We start from the raw sequence: 18,970 nt of genomic DNA on the forward strand, positions 1-18,970 counted from the left end.
CTGCTGCGCAGCGCGTCGAGTGGTAATGATCTATGATCTAATACTTGCATGGTTCCTGGTTTATGCGATAGAAAATTTTGATTTATACTATCGTAGCCTACGCGTATCCCAACAAACTTCATTTTCGAAAACATATATAAGCTCATATCAGTATATTGTAGTTTGTACTGGAAATGTTTTATAAATGGTCCCTTCGTAACTTCACCTGAAAATTATTATGGCTCCTCGTCTGTATCTTCATAGAAACCCACATCGTTTAGGGCTTCTTATTATTTAAAATGCATAATTTGTTTATATATAATTCAGTTCGATTTCTTAAAAGAATGCTTAAAAAACCTATTTACAAAGGCTTTATGAGTTTCTGAAATCTATTTATTTATGTGACTTTAGCTTATTGCTATACTAAGATAGTAATCCAGTGGCTCTTGATAAAGAAGATGACGGGGATCCAGTTTCTAGTCGGTGTCGGTGGTGACTGCGGTATCGTCTAACTCTAAAAGTCCACTCCCATAACATGGCAGGAAGAGGTGAGGGGTGGCACCATGAGGCAGAAGGACAACGGCGGGCACGTGAGGCAAGAGGACGGCGACGGTATTGGTGGACCAATGACCTCTACATTTGGATCTTGACTGGTGGCATCCACCATCTAGATCTGACCATTCACGAGGTGACTTGAGCACCGATATTGATGATGCCGTGTCACACATCATCTTGGATGCGATGTTGTGACACCCTTTTTCTCATTTGTGTCTCGAAGCATACTCTCCGGGTAAAATCCTTATTTCGGATGTTTGAAGTTGTGATGGTAATATTCCATATGTCAACCTTGTCGAAGGTGTGGTACTATTCTCATTGGTTGACTTCAAGGTTGTCAGTATCCCGATACGTATCCTAGTATCTTGCGATACTATGATCCTACCAAGACGAAACGATACCGATCCTACCTAGTATCCTAATTTTCATAGTATCTCGATCCTACTATTCATTAGTACACGATCCTACGAAATCTTAGATGGTATCCCGATTCTACGATTTCTACGATACTACAAAATATTATTTAAAATAACATGGTATGAAAATAATGTAAATAAATATGCTCAAATTTATATAAAAATCAGTTAAATATATCAGACCAACATGGTTTCTCTTAATAAATGACTCTATTTGCATGACATATATCATTACTACCATTTGTTTATATAGAATGGCTACATATAATTAATATAAATATTAATTAAACTTAAAAAAAGAAAATCTCATAGTATCCCGATACTACGATACGATCCTACGATACGATATTACTTTGAGCAAAACGATACTACCTAGTATCCCGATCCTGACAACCTTGGTTGAGTTTGGTTGTAATAACGGTGACATGATTCGAACGAGTGATAGATTTACACAGCTTGGTTATTATCTACTTCCTTCGTTTCACAATGTAAGTCATTCTAACATTTTCCACATTCATACGGATGTTAATGAATCTAGATAGATATATATGTCTAGATTTATTAACATCCGTATGAATGTGGAAAATGTTAGAATGACTTATCTAGATTCATTAACATCCGTATGAATGTGGAAAATGTTAGAATGACTTACATTGTGAAACGGAGGGAGTAATATAACTTATGCTTTGGTCCAAGGGTAAAGTCATTTTATAAAAACCTAAAGCTATTTTCTATAGCAAAATTTGTTAAGCAATTAGTAGGGCTAAATGTTAGGTTTACTAGAGTAGTGTGCACTACGGAGTCTCTCTCGTTCGTTCTTGTCAAAGTCAACAACAGTCCCCCTCCAACGCTACCAAACCTCCCGAGCCGAAGAACACCAAACTTCCCCTCCGATCCCCTTCAAATACTCCGGCCGGACTCGTCGGAGAGCCGCCGCGCGCAATTGAGTGAGCCTTCTCGAGGAAGGAAGGGGGCGAGTCTGGCCGCCGTCGCCATGACCAAGCCACAGCAGCAATCGCCCCCTTCCACCACAGCCACCACCACCACCTCACCTCCTCCACCACCGCCCTCCACTCCGCCCCCCGCCTCCTCCTCCTCCTCCTCTTTAGCTAAGCTCCCTCTCCGCCTCCACTCTCTCGCCTCCTCCTCCCGCTCCCTCCTCTCCGCGCTGCGCCGCTCCCCGGTCACCACCCTCGTCGCCGCCTTCTTCCTCCTCGCCCTCTTCATGTACGGCGAGGACGTCCGCACCCTCGCCGAGCTCTCCATCGACGACTACCTCTATCCCGACGCCGATTTCTACAACGTCTCCGCCCTTCCCCCTCTCCTCCTCCCCCCGCCCACCTGCGACCTCTCCCGCGGCCGATGGGTATTCGACAACACCTCCCTCCCGGCCTACAGGGAGAAGGAATGCACCTTCCTCACCAAGCAGGTCTCCTGCCTCGCCAATGGCCGCCCCGACGACCTATGGCAGTACTGGCGCTGGCAACCCAACAACTGCTCGCTCCCCACGTACTTCCCATTCCTTCTAGTTCTAGATCTGCCATTTCATTTCTTCCAGATGGATCGATTTGAGTTGATTCGATTGCAGGTTCGACGCGCGGCGGTTCATGGAGAAGATGCGGGGGAAGAGGATGATGTTCGTGGGGGACTCGCTGAATCGGAACCAGTGGGAGTCGCTGGTGTGCCTGGTGCAGCCCATCCTATCCAAGGGCAGGAAGAAGATCGTCAAGCGCGGTTCCTTCAACATCTTCTACGCCAAGGAGTATCGCGCCACCCTCGAGTTCTACTGGGCTCCATTCCTCGTCGAGTCCAACTCCGACAACCCCAATTTCCACCACATCGACCAGCGCATCATCAGCCCTGAGCGGATCGAGAGCCATGCCAACAACTGGAAGGACGTTGATTACCTCATCTTCAACACCTACATCTGGTGGATGAACAACGAAGACATCAAAGTCAGGTCTGTACCCACCAACTTTGATGTTACTACTTCATTTAACCAATTTTTAGTTTAGCTGGGATTTCTAGTGTGTTTAAAATTTCTTTCATTTTTTTTTTATTTTTGCAGGAGGCCAAATTCAACTTCTTGGTCAGATCACGACGAGGTGCCAAGGATCGAGACCTATGGCCGTGTGTTCAAGACTTGGTCGACCTGGCTGGAACAGAATGTTGATCCTGCCAGGACTTCGGTGTTCTTCATGACAATTTCTCCTCTTCACAACAGGTGATCATAAAACTTGCATTTCTGATTTCTCTATCTCTTACCTCCTCTCTACTTCCTCTCTAGTTCAAGCAATGGCGGTTCGTTACGAACATCAATTAGTTCCTCCAGGGCAGGGCCTAGGAAAACTTAATTTGGTAACCTTGAAATCTTTAATGTTGTGGACCACTGTCGGTTTGCAATAGGACACCCTACCTATCCCTGATAAAGTGGTTTGTTACTCCTAATTACGTTCTGTACAAGCAAGCTTCCTCTTGTTCCAGTCTGCAGAGCACAGCCACTATGTCATTGTCCACCAGAAAATGAGGTCAGTTGGACCCGTTTGTTAGGTTTGCACGTGATAAACTAGGAACAAATTTGCCTGACTTTCTGGGGTTTTAGAGTCTTTCAAATTCCATAGTTCACTAGTTGGTCTTGGAATAATTCCACACTAGTTCACTAGTAGGTCTTGGAATAATCACTCCTGTATCCGTATATGCATCAGAATGACAGAAAGTATGGTGCTATGCACAAACTAGTTACTTCGGAACATACCAATGTCTGAAATCAGAAGGCGTGGTGCTATGAACTTACTGGATTAACGCACCTCATTCCTCACCTTTTATATATATTATTTCCAAATATTTAAGAACAAGTGAACCAATTTTAAGTACTTTAGTTTGGAACCACTAGTATTATTTCTTGTTTTGTGTGATTCTCAAAGGCTCTTTGTTCTTTTCTGGTTTGTTGCTTGTGAAGCACAAGGTGCCACACCATTCCATCACACTATGCACGCACCCATGTGAAAACAACCCTCCTTTTGTTGTTGTACCAGATGGTCCACCAAGAAATTTGTTGGGTTCTTATATTGTATATAGACACACATATATATAGACTGGGAGTGCACCCTTGGTGATTCTTTTAGTGAGTTTTCATGGTTTCTTCAAACAAAAATGCTTCTGTGCTTGTGGGTGTGGGCAAGCAATTTAAATTTCAAATGGAACATTTGGGATAGGCACAGTATAGCCTACAAGATTTTGCATGCTTTAGTGATTCTGGCCCATTTTGACAAGACAATTTTCAGCAAACATAAAACGACGTAATGTTCGAAATGTTGTACCTCAAGGAAACTGTTCACCAATCTCAGAGAAACTGCAATGATGTGGATAACTACCATACCCACATACACAAATCTCACTATTAAAAAATATTGATATTGGCTTTGCCTGAAAGAAGAGTTTCTACTGTTAAGAATAATGATCTGCAAAACTAAATGCAGTGTAAAAATAGGCTTAATATGCTTCTTAAATAAGTCTTTGTTTGATACTCCCTCTGTTTCATATTATAAGTTGCTTTGACTTCTTTTCTAGTCAAACTTTTTTAAGTTTAATCAAGTTTATAGAAAAATGTAGCAACATCTTTAATACAAAATAAACATATTATCAAAATATATTTAATGTTTCATTTAATAAAACTAATTTGGTGTTGTAAATTTTGCTAAATTTTTCTACAATTTGGTCAAACTTAAAGAAGTTTGACTAAGAAAAAATCAAAATGACCTATAATATGAAACGGATGGAGTACATGTATTGGGTAGCCATTTTTGGAAAGTTGAATTTGCAATCTTTTGAGTTAGGTTGGTAGTTGGTAGATGGCAAAAAATTTGGGGGAGTGTTACTTCCAACAAAACTCTGATGCTTTTGCTAGGAGAATTTACATAGAAAGATTAGTCTATGTCGATGTCACCTAGACCAGCCAGAAAAAAGAAGCTGTGGTAGTAGATTCTATATAAACAGTAACATGAAACTCTCATGTATGCTCTTTGATGTCAAAATCTGATGTTTGCAGTAGTAAGATCGGTATAGGTGGCCGTTGGTTCAACACTGATGCTGTCATCACCTTTTGCCAATTTAATATAGACGAGCCCTGCAGTGAGCTTCATAGTCGCACTCTGTTCAGATCCATTGCTAAGACATTTTAAAACCACCTTACTGTTGAAGTTAGTGCTACTGGAAGTCTGGAACTGTGGAATATACTAAAATATAGGCATCGTGTGAGGTGGTTGTGAGTCTTGTGCGTCATGACCTGTGCAAAGCAAAGTACTATGTGTACTACTAGTATATTTTGTGAAGTTATTATCGGTGTCAAATAATAGTAATATTTCATCTTCATCTGACATCCTGACCCTAATCCTTTCAACCATGAGATAAAGCAGACATCATTTGGTGCTTTAGGCTTTAATTTTATTCCACATCATTTATACATATATTGATTTGCAAATGATTTGAGCACAGTTGCTTATAAATCAAGTTGCTCTCCTGACATGTCGGGATATTTACATTCTGATGCACTCATGTACCAGTTGAAATTATGGATAGAATTTAAATTGATTGTGTGTTTGTGTCAGCAAAAGACCAGCTACTGTTTGTTGTTGTATTGAACCAATCATATCTGCTCTTGAATTAACATTATGGTACATGCATTTCTAATTTATTTACATCGCTGAAGCATTTTTCCCCTCTTGTGATGCTATCTTAAAAACAGCCCAGCACAATGGGGGAACCCGAACGGGATCAAATGTGTAAAGGAGACACTTCCAGTCCTCAACTACACCAAGCCACTGGATCTCAACCACGACATGCGTATGTACGACCTGGTAGCAAAAGTTGCTAAAAACATGAAGAATGTTCCAGTGTCGTTGATCGACATCACAAGGATGTCAGATTACAGGAAGGATGCCCACACATCATTGTATTCCATCCGTCAAGGTAAACTGTTGACACCGGAGCAGAAGGCTGACCCACAGAAGTACGCTGACTGCATCCATTGGTGCCTTCCTGGGGTACCAGACGTCTGGAACCAGATACTTTACACCAGGATCCTCTCCAAATCCTCCCCTCCATCCCCACATCCCCCTCTCCCTCCACAATGAGAAGCAGGGAGCATGATTTTTTTTTGCCCCATCGTATACTATATAGGAAATGTACCATTACTATTCAATTTTTTTGGTAGTTTGGTGAAGAAAATCAAGCTATAGAGAGAAAAAGGATGGAGTGGGCTGTTTACTGATGGCATGTAAAATCGTTCAATTGAATTGTAAATTAGTTTTGAGCTAACCAATTGAGCAAACAGCACTGTTGTAGACACATGGTACTCTGGACTGTGAAATAGCTGCCGATACATATATACAGGGGGGGCACAGTGATTAATCTGAGATCAATTTGTTATTATGTGTTGATGGCGTGATGCTGTCTGAGAAGAGCAGCCGGTGTGATATGGCTCAGATGGCCTTCCTTATGTATTTGGGCCATATGTGTCCATGCACGCCACCTTAACTTCCATGTATTCACTCATGAAAATAATTAATTTCACGTCGATCCAGCTCCTGAGAAAAATATAGCTCCTTGAGAAATCTTTTATGTATTCTGAAGTTCATCGAGAAATCTTGTCTCAGAAATTACTCATTTCAGTTAACCGAAGAAATCACCTACAACGAGACGATAAATCTCTTATCTTGGAGTCAGCTAACTCCTAACTTATCAGTTGCCATTAGCGATCTTAGCAAGTCTAATGTATTTTTAACCCGGAGAGTTTAACTAACTCGCAAGAAAAGAAACAGTCAACCTCAAAACAAAGTTCTCCTAATGCATTTTCGTTGCTCTATATGCAACAACTCGCAGCAGCCTGCCTGCATCTCTTTCCAGATCATACCTACGTTCACATGGGCTTAACAGCTCAGCTTCACCTTATGCGGCTGAGATTTGCTCTGATAAGTGTTATCAGATCTAAGTGAAGTAGCAGTAGTAGTGCTAAAACAAGATGAGGCCAACTCCCATGTTGTACGAATACTACCTTTGCAGTGGAGCACCCTTAAATGTTGGTATTTGCAAATTGCCCTCTAATGGTAGTTGGCTAGTTGAAGAGCATAGCAGCGTCATGCTCTTTTTTTAAGGCATATAAGCACTTACAAGCCGAAAAGTCTAAGCCTAAATACATAAGTGTTTTTTTCGTTTGGCTTTTTAAAAACCATAAGTCACTTTACACTAACACTATTAAGCCAAAAGCTATGTTGGGAAAGTTTTTTGGCTTATGTGAGATAGAGATATAACTCTACCACTAAACTAAGGATTTCAAATCTATTTGCTTATAAATTATATAAACTAAAAAAACTGATTTAAAAGTCTAAACCTAAACAATTAGACTCTTATACATATGCTTATAAACCAAAATTTAGTTTATTTTACATCATTTGCTTTTAATCGTTAAATTTATGCATATAAAAGTTTTACTCTCTTATTTTTTGCTTGCTAATAAGCCATACGGATAAGAAAGCATAGGTGAAACTATGGGCCGCTAGGTGTTATTAGGCACAAATCATTTTGAAACAAACTTTTTTCTCTGTTCTTTTATTCTTAACGGATTTATAGATAAATATGCATGATTTTCGAACCCTTAGACAATGTGACTTTGAAAAAAACTTTCTATATATGAACTTTTTAGAAAACCATTTAAACACTATTTTTAACTTTATAATAGTTAATTTGTTCGTTTGTAAAATTTATAATTATCACAAATCATCCATCCAATCAACCATTTAGCACAAAAGAAATCTAGCTTGGACAATATTTAGTTGGCTACATCAATAGTGACGGGGCAACTCTAAATATTATTGATGGTAGTATATCACCCCTTAAATAAATTAAACAATCTAGCTTGGACAACATTTAGTTAACTATACAAGAGGCACCAAAACTTTTGACCTTTGACCATGAGTTTCATATTATAATAACTTTAGATGAGAAAGTTAAGGGCATGTTTAGTTCCCAAACAAAATTTCTCACGTTGTCACTTCGAATGTTTGGACACATGTATGGAGTATTAAATGTAGAAAAAAACCAATTACACAGTTCGCCAGGACTTTGCGAGACAAATCTTTAAAGCCTGATTGCGCCATGATTGACAATGCGGTGCTACAGTAAACATTTGGTAATGATGGATTAATTAGGCTTAATTAATTCGTCTCACAGATTCCTAGAAGTATGTAATTTATTTTGTTATTAGATTACGTTTAATACTTTAAATGTGTGTCTGTATATCCGATGTAACATACATGGGTAAATTTTTTTGCCAACTAAACAAGCCCAAAATATAGACGGTAAGATTTGAAGAGTGGGTTGGAGAGCACAACAGTTTTGGGGGAGATGTTGCTGTGAAAATGTACGAAATCCCTTTGAGATGCTTTTAGGAAACTAATAACTTGAGTGTGAAGTAGTTAAGGGTGATTTATGTCATCACAAGTAAACCTGTGTTAGTAATAATAAAATTGATGGGAGTAAAGTTGCTTAGTGGGTGAGAGAGTGAATACAGAGATAATGGGGGGTTATTAAGGAAAAGAGGCCATTTGTAGCCTTGTTGCAAAGCAATAGAGAAGCCAAGCAGGCAGCCACTAAATTGGGTTGGGGTGCCTCCTCCTTCCTTTCTTTCTTTCATCTGCTTCGTCCTCAGATCCGATCTCTCTTCTCATTCTCTTCTCTTGGTTTGGGGTGTCACGACTCACGACCTGCCGCCTTCTTCCTCCCCGTCGCTCTAGAGGGGATCTCACCGCCGGCCGTCTCTCGCCATGGCGGCGGCCAACGCCCCCATCGCCATGCGCGAGGCCCTCACGGTATCTTCTTCTCTTCTTACTCCTACCCACTCCTCCCGCGAGATCTCCCCCGTAACCAAGGCGGAGCTAATGGCGCCTGACTCGTCTCTCTTCTCCTCGCTCGATGCAGCTCACCAGCCTGGGGATCGCGCCCCAGTTCGTCACCTTCACCCACGTCACCATGGAGTCGGAGAAATACATCTGCGTCCGCGAGACCTCCCCGCAGAACAGCGTCGTCATCGTCGACATGGCCATGCCCGCGCAGCCCCTCCGCAGGCCCATCACCGCCGACTCCGCCCTCATGAACCCCAACACCCGCATCCTCGCCCTCAAAGGTTCCTTCCTACCTAGATCTACCTGCTATCTACTCTTTCTGATCTCACTTATTTCCTAGCGATCTACTCTTCTACTCCCTAATATTTCCACTATTTGCTTAATTCAAGGAGCCACCCAAGTTTAGATTGGGATCTAGTACTTCCTAGCACATTCATTTTGCCATCCATCCTACCATAGCTGGAAACCATACTGTTATTCTTACCATTTGCTTCATCTTGTTCAATTCGTCAGAAATGTGTATGCTAATGGTGGTTTACCTCTATAATTTTGCGCACATGTATAATTTCCAGTAACGATATGTTAAGGACTGACAAATTATTTAGCTTCATGACAAATTATTTATCTAAAAATTCACGATGAATCTCGATCAATTGTGCATTTTACAACTTCAAGAATACTTACTCCATAGTAAACCAACAGTTTTCATATTCTCATGCTGCTCATTCCTAGTCACAGTTTCCATGCCCTTGCTAGTTGCTACTGACTAGGAGTCGACTATCATTTCGGTTTTCGCTTATATTTGTAACCATGGCCACAACATCAACTTATTCTCCCATAACTCCATAAGTTAAGCTTAGTTTTAACCTCGGATTGGGCTTACATGGATATTTCTACGCTGTTCTTCCTAATTGAATACATGACGTACAGATCATCTGGTCTTGCACTTGATGTTTATAATATATCCTCTCCAGGCAATTGTTCACTTGTTATACTGTTTCATACCATTGTCACGATTTGTTCATGCTTCATGCTTTTGTATGTCTAGTTTTAGGTTGCTTCAGATTGGATTCATACTGGCAATAAACTTTTCTAATGTTTACCATCACCAGTGTTTGTCTGACATTCAACATTCAATTTAAAATGCCTAGTTTATACATTGACATCATGGTGTCTGGCTAGCTTACTAATTGCTTACGTAGAAGCAGAATGATATGTCTTTACTTTTGCAACCTACCAGCTGTTTAACTTTTTTTTGTTGCTGGAATTTGCAGCTCAAATACCTGGGACAACACAGGATCACCTGCAAATCTTCAACATTGAGGCTAAAACAAAAATTAAGTCCCACCAGATGCCTGAGCAGGTACAAAATTTGAAGTTTTGCCAAAGTATGCGTAACCACTTTGTTTAAATTGTATCCTATAATCTTAATGTATTCTTTGCATATTTTATTTTCTTTTCACAATCACAGGTTGTGTTTTGGAAATGGATCACCCCAAAGTTGTTGGGTTTGGTAACACAAACATCAGTTTATCACTGGTCAATTGAGGGTATTGAACTATTGATCTGAACTTTTGTCCAATTATTATTCGCTGCTTTGCATTATTTGGATCATATCCATACAAACCAATGATTTTTTTTGCATGTATTTGTTGTAATTTTTGCATGTATTTGTTGTAATACAGGAGATTCTGAACCGGCCAAGATGTTCGATAGGACGGCTAATTTGGCCAACAATCAAATTATCAACTATCGATGTGATCCATCTGAGAAGTGGCTTGTGCTTATTGGAATTGCACCTGGTGCTCCAGAGGTATGTTTGTTAATAAGTGCCGATATGACAGGCTGCAATGGTGTAAAGATCAAAATCCTTTTGGGCATAGTGTAAAAGACTACATATATTTTCGAAAGTTGTAGGAAATATGCTACACCTATGCTGGAACAGTTTTTAAAAGTTTATTACGTAATGCTTTGTTCTATATCATCCTAACATTGATGTGCTCTCTTTTTCACCCATCAGAGGCCACAACTGGTGAAGGGAAATATGCAACTTTTTTCTGTGGATCAGCAACGTAGTCAGGCACTTGAAGCCCATGCAGCATCCTTTGCATCATTTAAGGTAATGTCCGGTACTCCAGTTATATTTGTGCTGGTTACATATTCTTTGTTCTACTATTTGCCAAATTTTCCTTTTATTTTTCCTCCACAGGTCGTGGGCAACGAGAACCCTTCAACTCTCATCTGCTTTGCCTCAAAGACAACTAATGCTGGGCAGATCACTTCTAAGTTGCATGTTATTGAATTGGGTGCCCAGCCAGGTTTGTCTCTGGAAATTTTCAAGATTTGTTTTGTTTCTATTTTCAAGTTTCTAGCAGAGTAAGAAATAAGTAGAATGCCTTTTATCAAACACACATTTGTCATTTAGTGTAGTCAGTGCTATTCTGCAAATGGTTCTATATTCCACCCCATTCTTCTCCTTGTAGGCCATTAACAGTGAATAAATGTTCATGGATAAATCATTCCTCTGTTCACTCGTTCTTCCTATCATTTATTTCAGGGAAACCAGGGTTTTCCAAGAAGCAAGCTGATCTTTTCTTCCCCCCAGATTTTCAGGATGATTTTCCTGTGGCCATGCAGGTGAATATCTTGCACTCTAAAGGAAGTATACCATGTTAGATACCGCATAGATCTTATTTTTTTTAATTTTCTGTCAATTACAGATCTCTCAGAAGTATGGCCTTATCTATGTAATTACGAAGCTTGGCCTTTTATTTGTATATGACTTGGAAACAGCTGCAGCGGTCTATAGAAATAGAATTAGTCCAGATCCTATATTCTTGACAGCAGAGTCTTCTGCAAGTGGTGGTTTTTATGCCATCAATAGGAGAGGACAGGTTTTACATGCCACAGTTAATGATGCAACCATTGTGCCTTTTGTCAGCAGTCAAGTATGTTCTCCTGCTCTTAAATTACTTGGCTTATGTGCTTGCTATTATCGTTTTTAACACATTTTGTTTTATGCAGTTAAATAACCTTGAACTAGCTGTAAATCTTGCCAAAAGAGCTAATCTTCCTGGGGCAGAGAACTTAGTAAGTTCCATTACTTCTATGCTTTTGTTGTGATGCTGTTACAATCGCAATTTACGCTTGTTACCTATGCTGGTTTTATCAGTGGCATATATTTTCCTGCAAGATATGATAGCGAGTTTAATGCTTTATATTGCAGGTTGTGCAAAGGTTTCAAGAATTGTTTGCACAAACAAAATACAAGGAAGCAGCTGAGTTGGCTGCAGAATCTCCTCAAGGTCTTCTCCGAACTCCTGAGACTGTTGCAAAATTTCAGGTGCATTTCTGCTCTTGATTACAGAGCTATTAACACTTCTTTACCTCCATTTTACAGCTATTTTTCACATTCTGTACTGTTAAAAGCTTAAAATTATGTGAACTGATGGATGATGCAGCATGTTTACTATGCTGGCCCTAGATTATAGAGATTAGTGTGACTCTTACCATAGCAATTTCAGCAATGCGACTACTATGGTGACTTCTTTATAAAATCATTGGGCTTTATGAATAAAAAAAATGTTCCTAATGGAAACACCTGGTAACTACTTACCGTTACTTTCTTGAGGTTTTATTTGATAAATGCTTCAAACATAGTGAATGCATTACCATTATTATTTTCATTTACTTTCCTGTGTTGGGACTGTACAACTAATCTTAATGCTTATGCTCTTCTGCTTGACTTAGCTTTTTCGTTTCTGTGCTTTTAAATGCAGAGTGTTCCTGTTCAAGCTGGGCAAACGCCTCCACTCTTGCAGTACTTTGGCACATTGCTAACTCGGGGGAAGCTCAATGCTTACGAGTCTCTTGAGCTATCTCGACTTGTTGTCAATCAGAACAAAAAGAACCTTTTGGAAAACTGGTTGGCTGAAGACAAATTGGAGTGCAGTGAAGAACTTGGAGATCTTGTCAAGGTAAAATGGGTGTTAAGTTGTTTGTTGATTGCACATATCGATTTTGTTACACTGTGTCCTGTTTGACTGTCTGGATTGTTCATTAATTGATACCTGCACTCTTTGGTGTAGACTGTGGACAATGATCTTGCTCTGAAAATATACATAAAGGCTAGGGCAACCCCTAAAGTTGTTGCCGCTTTTGCTGAAAGAAGGGAATTTGACAAGATCCTTATATATTCAAAGCAGGTATATTTGTTCAGTATTGATGAATCCTCATTTTCAGCTGTAAGAGTTCAGCTTTGATGTAAACTGTTGGCCTAATACATTTGCTGTTTCAGGTTGGATACACCCCTGACTACCTCTTCCTCCTCCAGACCATTTTACGTACGGATCCACAGGTAATGTATTGGTTAAGCTATTTTGGGCTAGGGTGAAATACTCTGCTTTGTTCTGTGGGTTGTTGATTTTTATTTGCAAAATTAATTATTTACTGTATATCTCTTTTACCAGGGAGCTGTCAACTTTGCGCTCATGATGTCACAAATGGAGGGGGGCTGTCCAGTTGATTACAATACTATAACTGATCTCTTCCTTCAGGTATCCTTTTAATTCATTTCAATGCATAGTCGGTATGTAATACCTTTGCTTTTTTACCATGAAATTCAGTTGTGTCTTGCCTTACCATGCCCATTTTTTAACAGAGAAACATGATACGTGAGGCAACAGCTTTCCTGCTGGATGTTTTAAAGCCAAACTTGCCGGAGCATGCTTTTCTTCAAACCAAGGTTAGCAGTTTTTTCCCAATAAGTTAGGCCTTTTGCCTTTGCATTGCCATGTTGCTCAGTGGCTTCTTTTACCTTTATACTGTTGTGTTTGTGTTGCTCAGTAGTTTCTGTTTGAATTGGTTGTAGGTTTTGGAGATCAACTTGGTCACTTACCCAAATGTTGCTGATGCCATCCTTGCTAATGGTATGTTCAGTCATTATGATCGCCCTCGTGTTGCTCAGCTTTGTGAAAAGGCTGGCTTGTACTTGCGAGCTCTCCAGGTCAGTACCTTTTTGTTGTTTTGGTTTACTTTTTTTTTCTTTGCCTGTCTGTTTAATTAACATTATATTGTGATGCAGCATTACACAGAATTACCAGATATCAAGCGTGTCATGGTGAATACCCATGCCATTGAGCCACAGGTTTGTTATCTTAAGTTATGCTTTGTTGCCTGTCTATTATTACTGGCTGGGGTGGTCTATTTACACCATTATTGAACAGGCACTTGTTGAGTTCTTTGGCACTCTTTCAAGAGAGTGGGCTTTGGAGTGCATGAAGGACCTTCTGCTGGTCAATCTAAGAGGGAATCTTCAAATTGTTGTACAGGTATTTGCTACATTTAGTTTAACCTTCCCTTTTTTGTCACTTCTCACATTGGTTCTGATTATTATCGAAACATGTGTCATATCTGCAGGCTGCCAAAGAATACTCTGAGCAGCTAGGGGTTGATGCTTGCATAAAACTGTTTGAGCAATTCAAATCTTACGAGGGCCTTTACTTTTTCTTGGGAGCTTATTTGAGTTCCAGGTAGTTAACTACTCCTGATGTTGATATGTGCGAAGCAATTTTGTCCTTAACGTGGCGCACCTTAATATCGTTCTTTACATTCAACAGTGAGGATCCAGATATTCATTTCAAATACATAGAAGCAGCTGCTAGGACTGGACAGATCAAAGAAGTTGAACGTGTAACCAGGGAATCCAACTTTTATGATGCGGAGAAGACAAAGAACTTTTTAATGGAAGCGAAACTGCCTGATGCCCGTCCGCTGATTAATGTCTGCGACCGCTTTGGATTTGTTCCAGATTTGACCCACTATCTGTATACAAATAATATGCTTCGGTATATTGAAGGCTATGTACAGAAAGTATGCAACTCTTCCAATTCAGTGTTATTGGAGTATCATCATTCTCATGTGCTATGTATTTAAATTCTTATTTTCCTTTATATTGTAGGTGAACCCTGGAAATGCTCCATTAGTTGTTGGACAGCTACTTGATGATGAGTGCCCTGAAGATTTCATTAAGGGTTTGATTCTGTCTGTCCGTTCTCTCCTTCCTGTTGAGCCACTAGTTGATGAATGCGAGAAGAGGTATGATTCTTTATATTATCTTGTATTCCACAACCAGATTAAGGGCATGTGCACACGCACACAAACATATGCTTTTTTGTTTTGTTGCTGACCTCATCTTTTATATTTCTTTTTTCAGGAACCGCCTACGGCTGCTGACACAATTTTTGGAGCACTTAGTGAGCGAGGGTAGCCAAGATGTCCATGTGCACAATGCTCTTGGAAAAATCATCATTGACAGCAACAATAATCCTGAGCACTTCCTTACCACCAATCCATTTTATGACTCTCGCGTGGTCGGTAAATACTGTGAAAAGCGGGATCCTACCCTTGCTGTTGTTGCTTACAGACGTGGACAGTGTGATGATGAACTTATTAATGTCACCAATAAAAACTCACTGTTCAAGCTGCAAGCTAGGTATGCAAATTGTTTTTATTCTTCATACTTTTAATTTTATTTCTTCTGAATCTTTAAATCCATCGATTGATTGCTTACATAGAAATCGATTTGAATTGCCAGGTATGTGGTTGAAAGAATGGATGGTGATCTGTGGGATAAAGTTCTACAGCCTGAAAATGAATATAGAAGGCAACTCATTGACCAAGTGGTTTCTACGGCTTTGCCTGAAAGCAAGAGCCCCGAGCAAGTGTCTGCTGCTGTTAAGGCTTTCATGACAGCTGATCTTCCCCATGAACTGATTGAACTTCTTGAAAAGATCGTCCTTCAGAATTCTGCTTTCAGTGGAAACTTCAATCTGCAGAACCTTCTCATCTTGACAGCCATCAAGGCTGACCCATCCAGGGTCATGGACTATGTCAACAGGCTGGACAACTTTGATGGGCCTGCTGTTGGAGAAGTAGCAGTTGAAGCACAGCTGTTTGAGGAGGCTTTCGCTATCTTCAAGAAGTTCAACTTAAATGTGCAGGCTGTCAATGTTCTATTGGACAACATCCGAAGCATAGAAAGAGCTGAAGAGTTTGCATTCCGTGTTGAAGAAGATGCTGTTTGGAGCCAGGTTGCCAAGGCCCAGTTGCGTGAAGGTTTGGTTAGTGAAGCAATTGAGTCCTTCATTCGTGCAGATGATGCAACACATTTCCTCGACGTCATCCGTGCTGCTGAGGAAGCTAATGTATACGATGATCTAGTTAAGTACTTGCTTATGGTAAGGCAGAAGGCAAGGGAACCCAAAGTTGATGGAGAACTCATCTTTGCGTATGCTAAGATTGATAGACTCAGTGATATTGAAGAGTTCATTCTCATGCCAAATGTTGCCAATCTTCAAAATGTTGGTGATCGTCTGTATGATGAAGAACTTTATGAAGCAGCAAAGATCATCTATGCCTTCATCTCAAACTGGGCTAAGCTGGCTGTTACCCTTGTTAAGCTGAAGCAGTTCCAAGGTGCTGTGGATGCTGCTCGCAAGGCTAACAGTGCTAAAACATGGAAGGAAGTCTGCTTTGCTTGTGTTGATGCCGAGGAGTTCCGGCTAGCACAAATATGTGGTCTCAATATTATTGTCCAGGTATATATACAGGAGCAACCTGTTAGAACTAAAACATATTTCAGTACAAGTCTTTTCTTATCTAGATTTTTTCTAACACCCTTTTTTGTATAGGTTGATGATTTGGAGGAAGTAAGTGAATACTACCAGAACAGAGGATGTTTCAATGAACTTATTTCCCTCATGGAAAGTGGTCTAGGACTGGAGCGTGCTCACATGGGCATCTTCACAGAATTAGGAGTCCTCTATGCTAGATATCGCCCTGAGAAGCTCATGGAACACATCAAACTTTTCTCCACACGTCTCAACATTCCTAAGCTTATCCGTGCTTGTGATGAACAGCAGCACTGGAAAGAGCTTACTTACCTATACATCCAGTATGATGAATTTGACAATGCTGCCACCACTATTATGAACCATTCTCCGGATGCATGGGATCATATGCAATTTAAGGATGTTGCTGTTAAAGTTGCAAATGTTGAGCTATACTACAAGGCAGTGCACTTCTATCTGCAAGAGCATCCTGATCTCATCAATGACCTTCTCAATGTACTTGCGCTTCGTTTGGATCATACAAGAGTCGTGGACATAATGCGCAAGGTTTGTTTCTTATGGCAGGGCCTTCTATTGGTCTATCAGTTTTGCTCTGTTTCAAAATTTTGAACTGTTTAATTATTATTTGTACAGGCTGGTCAGTTGCATCTTGTGAAACCATACATGGTTGCAGTTCAGAGCAACAATGTCTCTGCTGTGAATGAAGCTTTGAATGAGCTTTATGTTGAAGAGGAGGACTATGAGAGACTCCGTGAATCGGTTGATATGCATGACAACTTTGATCAGATAGGTCTTGCCCAAAAGGTAAAGCGATTATATGATTGTACTGCTTATTGATGTTATTTTTCCTTTTTTATTTTATTTTGAATAACTAATGGCTGGAATGCCTTGATCAGCTTGAGAAGCATGAATTGCTTGAGATGAGGAGGATCGCTGCCTACATTTACAAGAAGGCTGGCAGATGGAAGCAATCTATTGCCCTGTCGAAGAAAGACAACATGTACAAGGATTGCATGGAGACATGCTCACAGTCTGGTGACCGCGAGCTGTCAGAAGATTTGCTTGTCTATTTCATTGAACAGGTTCAATTTAAGCCCATAAATTTCTATTTTGTTTTTGTGTTGAATATTTAGCATGTAGTATGCTGCATTAACTTGTAACATTGCCATCTCTTCTAGTTATATGCAGACCATGCATTTTTATTGCTGTTTTTAGTGGCATAATTTTCTATTCGATGATATCTAAGAGCTAGCAATGTAGTGTGTATGGAAATATGCATCCAGAAATCCAGTTTCTGTAGCATTGCCATCTAAAAATAGACAAGCTGTACTCCAATTGAAGTGAAACAAGCAAGCTCACCTGATTTTTTTTATTATTTAGGCATAATCTGTATTGCATTCTGATGAGTAACATCTATAATTGTGTATTGCAGGGAAAGAAAGAATGCTTTGCTTCTTGTCTCTTTATTTGTTATGACTTGATCCGTGCGGATGTTGCTCTTGAGCTTGCATGGATGAACAACATGGTGGACTTTGCATTCCCCTATCTGTTACAGGTATCTTGTTTCCGTTCATGTGTTTGGGACTATTCATTTACGAACAGTTTTCCATAACAACAAAGCTTGCTTCGTGTGCAGTTCATTCGGGAGTACACAAGCAAGGTTGATGAGCTAGTGAAGGACAGGATTGAATCACAGAATGAAGTAAGGGCTAAAGAGAAGGAAGAAAAAGATCTTGTTGCTCAGCAGGTAATCTATAGAGATTGCTCTTCTTTTGGTTATTATTCTGTTATTATTTAGTAGGCAGCATGACGAGCGGTATTACATTGTTGTATGGTGCAGAACATGTATGCCCAATTGCTTCCTCTCGCCTTGCCTGCTCCACCTGGTATGGGCGGTCCTCCACCGCCAATGGGGATGCCGGGCATGCCTCCGATGGGCGGAATGGGGATGCCTCCGATGGGTCCCGGACCTATGCCAGCATATGGGATGCCTCCAATGGGAAGCTACTGAGTATCATCCACTTGTGAAGAGTTCATTTAGATGATAAGAATTTCAATTTACACAGAAGAGGAGGCATCTTTCAAGTTGTAGATGTGCTATTATTGGTTGTTTAAACTGATTCTTTTGGTACCAGGACAATTTTGGCGAGTGAAATCTCTAGCCAGGTCGAGTTAATGACTAGTTGCTATATATTATATTACGATGGGATAGGACGAGGGATGGTTGTTAGGTTGAGCGGGAGCTGCAAAGGCTGGTACCATTATTTGTATAGGTTGTGTGATAAAAAAGCTTGTAGACATTTTGCATGTACACTTTGCCGTAGTGGTTGGCGTTGGCAGCCATAAACAGGAACACCATTGTCTGTATGTTACTTGTTTACGGTCTCATGTCCAGCTGTTTGAATTTTGTACCTGAAATATTTTTTTCTTTGGACAAAAAGATGGAGTATTTGAATATTTCGCTCTTGCCAGTGACTTGTGTATTCTATAG

At 40.2% G+C, this 18,970-nt stretch overlaps 2 protein-coding genes across 2 annotated transcripts; both read left to right on the forward strand.

Moving 5' to 3' along the window:
- Positions 1 to 1,764: 1,764 nt before the first annotated feature.
- On the forward strand, positions 1,765 to 6,363 carry LOC4349545 (protein trichome birefringence-like 28). The gene is made up of 4 exons (NM_001423128.1): positions 1,765 to 2,459; positions 2,539 to 2,910; positions 3,019 to 3,174; positions 5,695 to 6,363. The coding sequence occupies exons 1-4, from the start codon at positions 1,945 to 1,947 to the stop codon at positions 6,080 to 6,082; spliced, it is 1,431 nt and encodes a 476-aa protein (NP_001410057.1). The 5' UTR covers positions 1,765 to 1,944; the 3' UTR covers positions 6,083 to 6,363.
- A 2,275-nt stretch (positions 6,364 to 8,638) lies between these two features.
- On the forward strand, positions 8,639 to 18,950 carry LOC4349546 (clathrin heavy chain 1-like). Its single transcript, XM_015761415.3, has 30 exons — positions 8,639 to 8,815; positions 8,925 to 9,129; positions 10,123 to 10,211; positions 10,320 to 10,398; positions 10,534 to 10,661; positions 10,869 to 10,967; positions 11,058 to 11,166; positions 11,406 to 11,485; positions 11,569 to 11,796; positions 11,873 to 11,938; positions 12,075 to 12,191; positions 12,628 to 12,825; positions 12,937 to 13,053; positions 13,146 to 13,205; positions 13,318 to 13,404; positions 13,509 to 13,592; positions 13,719 to 13,853; positions 13,932 to 13,994; positions 14,074 to 14,178; positions 14,267 to 14,379; positions 14,467 to 14,719; positions 14,808 to 14,944; positions 15,063 to 15,341; positions 15,444 to 16,446; positions 16,540 to 17,025; positions 17,113 to 17,283; positions 17,376 to 17,561; positions 17,912 to 18,034; positions 18,116 to 18,226; positions 18,320 to 18,950. The coding sequence occupies exons 1-30, from the start codon at positions 8,771 to 8,773 to the stop codon at positions 18,488 to 18,490; spliced, it is 5,127 nt and encodes a 1,708-aa protein (XP_015616901.1). The 5' UTR covers positions 8,639 to 8,770; the 3' UTR covers positions 18,491 to 18,950.
- Positions 18,951 to 18,970: the final 20 nt, after the last annotated feature.

This window comes from Oryza sativa, chromosome 11, assembly GCF_034140825.1.
Source record: "Oryza sativa Japonica Group chromosome 11, ASM3414082v1".
In the NCBI taxonomy this organism is placed as follows: Eukaryota; Viridiplantae; Streptophyta; class Magnoliopsida; order Poales; family Poaceae; genus Oryza; species Oryza sativa.